The 10,430-nt window shown below is 42.0% G+C and overlaps 1 protein-coding gene across 1 annotated transcript; it reads right to left on the bottom strand.

Moving 5' to 3' along the window:
• Window positions 1-5,696: 5,696 nt before the first annotated feature.
• On the bottom strand, window positions 5,697-10,211 carry LOC110880463 (extensin-like). Its single transcript, XM_022128986.1, has 3 exons — window positions 10,110-10,211; window positions 6,279-6,905; window positions 5,697-6,185 (listed from the first exon to the last, which is right to left on the bottom strand). Exons 1-3 carry the CDS (start codon window positions 10,209-10,211, stop codon window positions 5,697-5,699), a joined length of 1,218 nt encoding a protein of 405 aa, XP_021984678.1.
• Window positions 10,212-10,430: the final 219 nt, after the last annotated feature.

Here is a 10,430-nt window from a genome sequence, read left to right as displayed (position 1 = left end):
TGACGCCCCTTTTTATTAGAAATCCTACCACAAATCTCTTTATTAAATCCGGTTTTTCTGACATGTCTGTCACGGAGGACACGTGTCTTTATTCAATTGGACAGGAATTTTCGAGGTGTTACATCCTCACCCCCTTAAAAGAAATCTCGACCTCGAGATTTACTGAAACAATTGAGGGTATTTCTCCTTCATCGTGGATTCTAACTCCCACGTATAATCAGGACCTCTGCGGCCCTCCCATCTAACCTTGACAATGGGTACGTGCTTCCTTCGAAGCTTCTTTACCTGTCGGTCCTCAATCGACACAGGTTTTTCTATAAACTTCAAGCTTTCATCAATATGCACATCTGTATGTGGTATGACTAGTGATTCATCAGCCAGACACTTCTTCAAATTGCAGATGTGGAACACATTGTGAATACCACTAAGCTCTTCTGGTAAGTTCAACTTATAAGCCACTGATCCTACACATTCGATGATCTCGAATGGTCCAATGTATCTTGGGCTTAACTTACCTTTCTTGCCAAATCTCATTACCCCTTTCCAAGGTGATACCTTGAGCAAAACTTTATTGCCAACCTCAAACTTGAGGGACTTTCGCTTACCATCGGCATAGCTTCTTTGCCTATCACGGGCAGCTTTTAGGTGCTCAGTGATTTGGGTAACTTTGTCGGTCGTCTCCAGGACTAATTCGGGTCTTGATACTTGAACGTCTCCTACCTCTGCCCAACAAATGGGTGTTCTGCATTTCCTACCGTATAGTGCCTCAAAAGGCACAGCCTTAATGCTGGTGTGGTAGCTATTATTGTATGAGAACTCGATCAGAGGCAGGTGTCTATCCCAACTTCCTCCTAGGTCTATCACACATGCACGAAGCATGTCCTCCAGGGTTTGAATAGTACGCTCGCTTTGTCCATCCGTCTGAGGATGATAGGCTGTACTAAAATTCAGTTGCGTACCCAGAGACCTTTGGAAACTTTTCCAGAAGTGTGATGTATATCTGGTATCCCTATCAGAGATGATGGATACTGGTACGCCATGCAGGGCTACTATCTTATCCACGTACAGTTGGGCTAGCATGTCAGAACTAAAAGTTTCTCTAATGGGTAGGAAATGAGCTGACTTAGTCAGTCGATCAACTATCACCCAAATAGTGTCATTTCCCTTCGGCGTTTTAGGTAACTTGGTAATGAAATCCATTGTTACCATTTCCCATTTCCAGGTGGGAATCTCAGGCTGTTGCAGCAAACCTGACGGTTTCTGATGCTCAGCTTTAACTTGAGCGCACGTCAGACATTTAGCCACATGGGTGGCTATAGACTTTTTCAAGCCTATCCACCAGTAATTTGCCTTTACATCCTGATACATCTTGTCCGCTCCAGGATGGACGGAATATTTGGAACTGTGGGCTTCCTTAAGGATAACGTCACGAAGACCTCCAAAAACAGGAACCCATATTCTTCCATTTAACCTCAGGATTCCGTCTTTGCCATAGGATAACTGTTCTTCAGTCACTCCTAGCTTTTCATTGGGGTAGTTAGCTTCTAATACTGCCTCTTTTTGTGCGGCTAACAACCTTTCATTTAGACTGTTCCTGACCTCAATGCTTTTGGCATTGATTCTGATTGGCTTTATCCTTTCCTTCCTGCTCAAGGCATCTGCGACTACATTGGCCTTGCCGGGATGGTATCTTATTTCACAATCATAGTCGTTTAGAGTTTCCATCCAACGTCGCTGCCTCATGTTCAATTCTTTCTGGTTGAACAGGTGCTGAAGGCTTTTGTGATCAGAATAGATCACACATTTGGTGCCATACAAATAATGTCTCCACAACTTTAGTGCAAATACAACGGCACCCAATTCTAAATCATGAGTGGTGTAATTCTTCTCGTGCACTTTCAATTGTCGTGAAGCGTAGGCAATGACCTTGCCTTTCTGCATCAACACACAACCCATCCCGGTGTGTGATGCATCACAATATACTATAAATTCATCGATCCCATCAGGTAACGTCAACACGGGAGCGTTACTTAATTTCTGCTTCAAAGTATCGAATGACTCTTGCTGCTTAGGTCCCCAATTGAACTTGCTATTCTTGCGAGTCAGCAAAGTTAGGGGTGCTGCAATTCTTGAGAAATTTTCGATGAATCTCCTGTAGTATCCAGCTAAACCTAGGAAACTGCGGATTTCCGTAGGCGTCTTTGGCTCCTGCCAATTCATGACAGCTTCAACTTTAGCGGGATCCACTTGAATACCACGCTCACTAACCACATGTCCAAGAAATTGGACTTCTCTCAACCAAAACTCACATTTGGAAAACTTTGCATACAGCTTTCCTTGATGAAGCAGCTTTAGAATACTGCGGAGGTGCTTCTCGTGATCAGCTTTACTCTTGGAATAAATGAGAATGTCGTCAATGAAGACGATGACGAATTTATCCAAGTAAGGTTTGCAAACGCGATTCATGAGATCCATGAATGCGGCAGGTGCGTTTGTGAGCCCGAAAGGCATCACTAGGAACTCGTAGTGGCCATAACGAGTCCTAAACGCAGTCTTATGCACGTCTTCTTCCTTAACCTTCAACTGATGATATCCCGATCTCAGGTCGATCTTGGAGAAGTAGCTTGCCCCTTGAAGTTGATCGAATAGATCGTCGATCCTGGGTAGAGGATACCTATTCTTAATGGTAACTTTGTTGTGCTCTCGGTAATCGATACATAGACGCATCGAACCATCTTTCTTCTTGACGAATAAAATTGGTGCTCCCCAAGGAGACGAGCTAGGTCTAATGAAACCTTTGGCTAGCAAATCATCTAGCTGCGTTCTCAATTCCTTCATCCCCGTTGGTGCTAGCCTATAAGGCGCTCGAGCAATAGGTGCAGCTCCAGGAACGATATCGATTTTGAACTCTACTTGTCTGTCTGGCGGCAAACCAGTCAGTTCTTCTGGAAAGACTTCAGGGTATTCGGATATAACGGGAATATCTTCAATCTTGGGCTTTTGCTCATCATTGGTTACTTGTGCCATATAGATGACACAACCATTCTTCAAACATTGGGATGCTTTAAGCATAGACATCTGCTTAGGCAATCCATGACGCGTATCTCCTTGAATGGTGAGAGACTCACCAGATGGAGTCTTGATTATTACTTGCCTTCTACTGCATACTATCTGGGCTTGGTTATGCGATAACCAATCCATGCCCAATACTACGTCGAAACCGGCTAATTTGAAGGGTAATAGGGATAGAGGAAAAGAGTGGTTCCTAATGGATATAGCACATCCATCTAACACAGTCGAGACTGTTTCTAAGGTACCATCTGCTAACTCTACCTCATACTTAGCACTAAGGGCTTTAACAGGCAATCCTAACAGCTCACAGAATTTACTATCCACAAAAGACTTATCTGCGCCAGAATCAAATAATACTCTTGCGAAAACGTCATTAATGAGAAACGTACCAGTTATGACGTTATCGTTCTGGATGGCTTCTTGAACATTCATTTGAAAGACCCTGGCATTGGTCTTCTTTCCTTCTTCCGCCTTCTTGGCATTCTTTGGGCAGTTGGTCTTGATGTGCCCTTTCTCATTGCAACTGAAACAAGTTGCATCTTTTAACTTCTTGCATTCAAGAGTCCGGTGTTCAGAAGACTTGCATATCCCACACATCTTAGACTGGGATTTCTGTTCAAACCTGCACCTCCCAAAATGGTGCTTTTGACAGGTCTTGCACTTGGGCTTATCGCCCGACCGATGCTCGTTCCTTCTGGCCTCAGAGCCTTTCTTACCGTCATGGTTTCCATTATGCTTCTTATTTGATCGACGTGAATTATCATCTTCACGTTTTCTCTTGTCAGATTCCGAACTTCTTAGAGCTCTCTGTCTCGCTGCATCCTGAGTGAGAGACAGAGATAAGTCGGTGACAGATCGGAATGTAACAGTCGCGAGGCCTTCACACTGGCCTTGATCTCTGGGGCCAAACCCCCAATAAAACGCGCGATCCTTTTTGGTTCAGGGGTTACCAAATAAGGAACCAATCTGGATAGGGTGTTGAAACTGGTGAGGTATGCTTGGCAATCAAGGTTCTTCATAACCAAGGATAGGAAATCGAATTCAATACGCTCAACCTCATGCTGAGGGCAGTAGTTTTCCTTGATAAGAGCAACAAACTGCTCCCAAGACATACTGTACAGGGTAGCTTTTCCAGAAGCCTGGATCAATGCTCCCCACCAGGCTAGAGCCTCACCTTTGAAAGACTGGGATGCAAACTTAACCATATCCCTCTCAGCACATCCACTGATGTCTACCACTGTCTCAATTTCATCAAGCCATGTCATACAGTCAACTGCCCCTTTCTCCCCTGTAAACTCTTGAGGTTTACATGACACAAAATATTTATACGTGCAACCCTTAGCACGTGGGGCTTCATCAACCACAAGCTTCTTGGGGTGAACACTGTTTTCATTTGAGGAATGACGATCCTCATCTTTCTTAGGTTTGGGAGAAGTAGGTGGCGGCTTGTTGCGAATCTCAGAATGATTCTTTGGTTTCGATGTGGTGCAGACAGAGTTCTACTGCGGGTTTCACTGTACTCACTGTACTGTCGTGCTAAGGCTTTCTCAACCGCTTCATTCACAATCGCTTTCAACTCGGCACTAGTCACTAGGAACTTTGCATCATCATGATTCTCAACCGGATGGCTATTGGCTTCCTCTGATCTGGTCATGTAGCTTCAACGCTACATATAATTAATAGACAAGATTTTCACTTAAAGGCTCTTTATAGTATTTTATGTTTTATTAACCAAGGTTTTAAATTGCCATTTTAGGTTAATTCATTAAAACATTAGGATGTCGTTATTATCCTATAATACTTTATTATTAGCACATAAGGCCTAGTCATAAAGACAGTTAAGATATTTAATAACCAAGATTTTACAGTATCTAGGTGTTTTAGGTCGAATCATAGTTCTCTACCATTAATTAACAGGGAGTCATAAACTGCCACTGTCTTTAGTCACGGAGGACATTTAATTATTGCCCACAGGCACTTCACTTTCGAAGAAGTGGTTAAATAATTTAAGGGAATTTAAAATTAACCCAAATATACATGGCCTGTATGACTTTACTGATTCACAGTTTGCCAAGAGCATTATCATACTAGATGTTAATGATTGGAATCTTTTATGTGGGTTATACCATCTTGGCCAGGTTTGAATAACACAAAGGCTAGGTTTTACCTCTAAGATTCTTTTAGTAATTAACGCAGAATAATCCTAAATTGAGATGTTAATTATGGATCTTAACCTAATTATGGAACTACCATCTTGGCCTTGTTTTATAAAGCTAGGTCCTGGTTCACTTTAGATTTTACCAATTAATTATAATGGCAGATCCTTTTAAATATTTCATTTATTTTCATAATTTATGCATGCAATAAAATGAAAAACTTAATTAAAACATCTCACCAATTGTTTTAAAACAGTACAATAATTGCCCAAACGGGACTTATATTAAAAATAAATAAAAATGCCCACGCAAGGGCGGGAAATAAGAACAAACCCACGCAGGGGTTAACTAACCAAACTTGCTCACGCAGGAGCGGAATACAAACCACATGCCCACGCAGGAGCTGAATACTGGAATAACAAGTCCACGCAGGGACTGAATTATAACATAAAAATATAACAAGGGTTATTAATGACCCTTCCTCTTCGACTTCCCCTTAAGCAAGTCTGACAGCCCTTTGAAGAAACCTTGCCGCTCTCTGCGGTCTTCACGAACTTCCTGTTCAACTTGGTTTAGCCTCTCAAGGACTTCCTGCTGAATCTGTGGTTGTGGCGGCTGATACACCGGTGGAGGAGGTGGCTGATGCTGGTACCCATAAGTCGGGTAACCAGTAGTCCATGGTCCTCCATATGGTCCTTCAGGATGAAGGGCATTGTAGTCCCGAGCTACTTGATACGGATCTACCTCCGCATAACCGTAGTTGTAGTTGTAGTGGGTGTGCACCGGATGCTCGAATGGGTTGTATGCTGCTGACCCAGCATACGCAGGAATCAGGTTATCGAAACCCAAAGGTGGTACCACAGGTACTGAGTTGACATCTGGTATAGGGCTTGACGGACCACCATTATATGGGTCCTCTTCCTCCTGAAGTGGCGGATAATGGCTGCCACTTGATGGCTGGGGAGTACTAATCCGAACTCCACCTCGCACGGACATTCGTGCATTTGACCTTCTCCGCCTTGGTGGCTCCGGAGGCGGCTGCTACTCCACTGGCGGTGGTGGCGGCGGCGTGACTGCCACAAACTGTTGACCCACTGAAGGATCCTGTTGCTGCTGATGATGCGAGTGTTCAGACGGGGTGAAGTACCAGTCAATGTTCCGGAACCTCTCCTCGTAGCTGTCTGGACCACGATAAGGCGATCCGTGGAAAGACGATCCGTCAGATATCTCTTTCGGGTGGTTGGGCGTCCCCGTAGCAGGCTCCATAGGGTCAGTATCCTCATCCATGTCGTTTTCCCCTGAAAAGTGGTCTTCCGGTCCAAGTGGGTTAAAACCCACGGGTTCAGGCAGAAGGTTAGCCGGGTTAAATCGGCTTTGGAAAACGGGTGTTGGGTCGCCAAAAGAATGATGAGAATTGGATCTCTGAAGGGGTATGAAAGCTGGCGGCTGGTTGTTGGGCTCGTTTTCAGAATGGGGCCCAAATGAGTGTTGGTACGAAGGAGAGGAGCTAAGGGATACTGATCGCCTTCCGGGTTCGACATAGAGCCTCCATGGCTCTTGCGGGCTGGTGCTCATGGTGATGGAAGGAGTACGTCGATGCGACGGCCCGGCCTCGTGATCATGTCCTGACACGGGTCCTTTGCCTCTACCGCGAAGGAATCTGGGTGGCATGATGACCTGCATACGATAATCAGACAACAACAACAACATAATAAAAGACTCAAAAATAAAACAAAACAGAGTTTGTCCTATGTTCGATGTCTAGACTCGGAACTCGAAGAATGTGCAATTTGTGCACTGAGATTAAACACAAAAGGCTAGTGTTTAATTCACTCAGTGTTGGCTCTGATACCAACCTGTCACACCCCTAATTTCCACGTTTCACCGGTGGGCCCGGTGGGGGATTACGTGACGTAGTTGATATCATCATTTGTCAAACAACACAAATTATAATGCACAGCGGAAGCAAATGAAAATAGATTTATTTCAACCATTAATTGTAATATCAAGTATCACAACCAGTCAAAATAGATCCACAGGCGGATCGAAGAAAAAGAAAGAAATTGTTCAACAGATATATGCATCCCAAAAGCTTGCGAGACTCTACGATGCTAAGGAGAAACCAGCCTATTGCGTATAGCACCTGCACTTAATCTTTTTGGGGAAAATACGTCAGTTTGCACTGGTAAATACAATTTAACTGACTCATTTTGAAAAGGTTTAAAAAAAATTGATTTGAATGCACAAGGCACAAAACATTTTATAACTTGGGAATAATTAAACAGAGTTAAACTTGTAAAAGATTTACATGTTTGTTAACCGTTCAGTCGCCCGAGTCGTATCGGGTTTAAGGTTAAATGACACACCACATGGTATAAGTCCGCGGCAGGAAGCCAACGTTAATACCTTAAAAATAATGGACATAATACCGGGTGTACGCCTACACCCGGGTGTCAAGGTCGTGGCCAAAAATGATGCCAAGGATATCCGGGACATGGTCATTAAGCTCCCAAAGGCATAAAAACAAACAACACCAAGTTTTTAAACGGGTCCCATTGATAATACCCAACTACTAATGAGATGGGGTCAATCGCCCGACCAAGCGGTATTTTATATACCGTACCCCCAAGCCCGTATAAGGGAAAATAAGTTAAAAGTATTTACCTGAGCAAGTATAACCACAAATTCAAAAATGCACGTGTCTTTTACTGGGCTCCTATTCTGGAACGAAGGTTATAATAACCTATTAGAATCCTAACGGGTCTTTTAACATAGCCTAAGCTTAGACCGGTTAGTTTCGAAGAATAAATATGGTTTAATCGCGAGGAATGCGAAAATCCGGGAAGGAATGTGATTTAGACCCTACAAGCTTGGATACTTGTATAATATGGGTAAACTAAACACATTCTGAATTTTGAGACTTAGATGATATGGTTTGACCCGTTTTGGCTAATATGCGTGAACTAGTCACATAAACCGATCCGAACGCGAAAGTACGTAACGAGTAACCATATAAGTCATATGCAAGTTTCCTGAGATTATATGCACCAAATATATTGTAATATCAGTAAGGTATGTCCAAATACGCCCCAAATGTTTTTATACGCCAATTACGCCTCATAAGGGCATTTTGGTAATTTTACATAGGCTAAAAGGGTAAAAACGGAAAATCTGAGTTTCCAACATTAGTCTACTGTTATAATATATATTTTTATAGAATATATCAGTAGGTAATAAACCTTTTATATATAAACTCGTTCTGACATATACTATGTCGTAAAAATGCCTAAAAAGGCGATTTGGAGCCATTTCCGGGTTTTAAAAGGAAAGCTGATATTTTTATATTTCCAGAAGGCTCAAAATATCGTATTTAATATAACAAATCAGTAGGAAAAGGTTTGGGGTCAAAAGGTTACGTAAAACTCATTTTATGACCGTAAAGGGTAAAACCGGCATAAGCCGAAATAAGCTTAGAACCTCTAGTTATGCTCAGCCTAAAAATGAATAAAAATCTTTAAAATTCCCAAAATATTATTATATAACAGTGGGTATAAAGTTTTGGTATAAAATTCGGGTTTAGATAGGTTATGCGTTAAATACGCTAATTATTTATTAAGAAAGCTTCTAATTACGCTAACGAGCATAACTCTTAATCTAGACCTCAAACTGATGTCAAATTTTGGGGACAACTTTATATTTCAGTAACTAAGGTGTCTACCCTTTTACATTTTCAAAAATTATAATCTTTGGACATTCGGGCATAATGGTCAACATATGGGCATTTAACGGAAACATGCATATGAACAAGATATCTAATGAACCATATTGTATAATCACAGGAGGATACACTAACATGTTAATAGGTTCAAAAGAAGCTCTAAGGTATTTTTAATCTTGACTAAAACGGGTCAGAACTGAAAGTCAAAGCGAAAGTCAAACTATGCGACTTTCGGTTCCGAACCGGGTCTAAACAGAAAATTGTCGAGTTGAACATGTTGGAACATGTTCTTATACTTATTACCAAGTTATATTAATGTTCAAACAGGTTACATACAACCTACATTGCTAATTATGCGTTAATTTTAAATTAAGCATTCTGTTGACTTTTTATAATTAGCTTTGACTCGACAATTAGCATGCTTAGAGTGGGAATCTGGAAACACCCTTTTAAGGGTTTGTTACCCACTTAATTACCTTCCTAAAGGTATCTTTAATTCGTGATTAGACAAAGCACATTATGCTTAATCACGAAGTCAAACCTTAATTACGACGGTTTGACTTTTACTTAATTAACTAAGCTAGAAAGGATTAAAGACGGTTAAGGACACTTACAAGAGTCCTAAGATGGATTAGAGAGCCTAATAAAATGTGTTGGTGACCAGAGGAGTTCCAGAGAGCTTTTATCCAAGGTTCCAAATGAGCAAGTTCATATGGTCACACTTCAAGCTCTTTATATAGTGAACTAGAAGCTCCAAGATCTTGACAAGCAAGTCTAGGGTAGTTACAAGATCAACCCAAATGTCCCTAAGGGTCTATATACTGCCTAGGAATCCCATAGAATCAGAATTTTACGTTTTAAGTCGGTTAAAGGGCTGGACAGGCAGCTGTCCAAAACATACTGCCAGCGACGGTCTTACGGACCGTAAGCTTGAGGCCTTACGGTCCGTAAGGACCTCTTGCGGACCGTATGCTACATGATTTGCGGTCCGTAACAGACTTTACTGAAACATGGTTCAGGTGCCCACCTTACGGACCGTAAGCCTTGGGCTTTGCGGTCCGTAACCGGTCCATGCGGAACATTCCCAGGTACCCTGCTTACGGACCGTAAGCCAAGGGCCTTGCGGTCCGTAAGCGGTGGCCAGAAGACAAAAGTTTGCAAACTTTTAAGTCTTGACCATGCAACCACAAAACTCGAAACATGCATTTCTTTTCAGATGTGGGACCTTCAAGGCCAGCCATTGCATGTCCTACTTCTTCTTCCATGTTCCCATTCAAATCAACTCAATAAAGGACTTGTATTTTGACGGAGATTCAAAGAAATGAGTCTTCGAATTTTATAGAAATTGGCCAAGCTTATAACAATTCTTATTCATAAGAATTTTATTAAATTTAGGAGTAGTAACAACCTATAATTCCATGGCCCTTAATAAAGATAAAACTTTATTTATTCAAGAGCAACCGGTTATCGAATGAGATGATCAT

The sequence above is a fragment of the Helianthus annuus genome, chromosome 16 (genome assembly GCF_002127325.2).
Source record: "Helianthus annuus cultivar XRQ/B chromosome 16, HanXRQr2.0-SUNRISE, whole genome shotgun sequence".
NCBI lineage: Eukaryota > Viridiplantae > Streptophyta > Magnoliopsida > Asterales > Asteraceae > Helianthus > Helianthus annuus.
The sequence above is the reverse complement of the archived record's forward strand: the minus strand, read 5'-3'. Positions and strand labels throughout refer to the sequence as shown.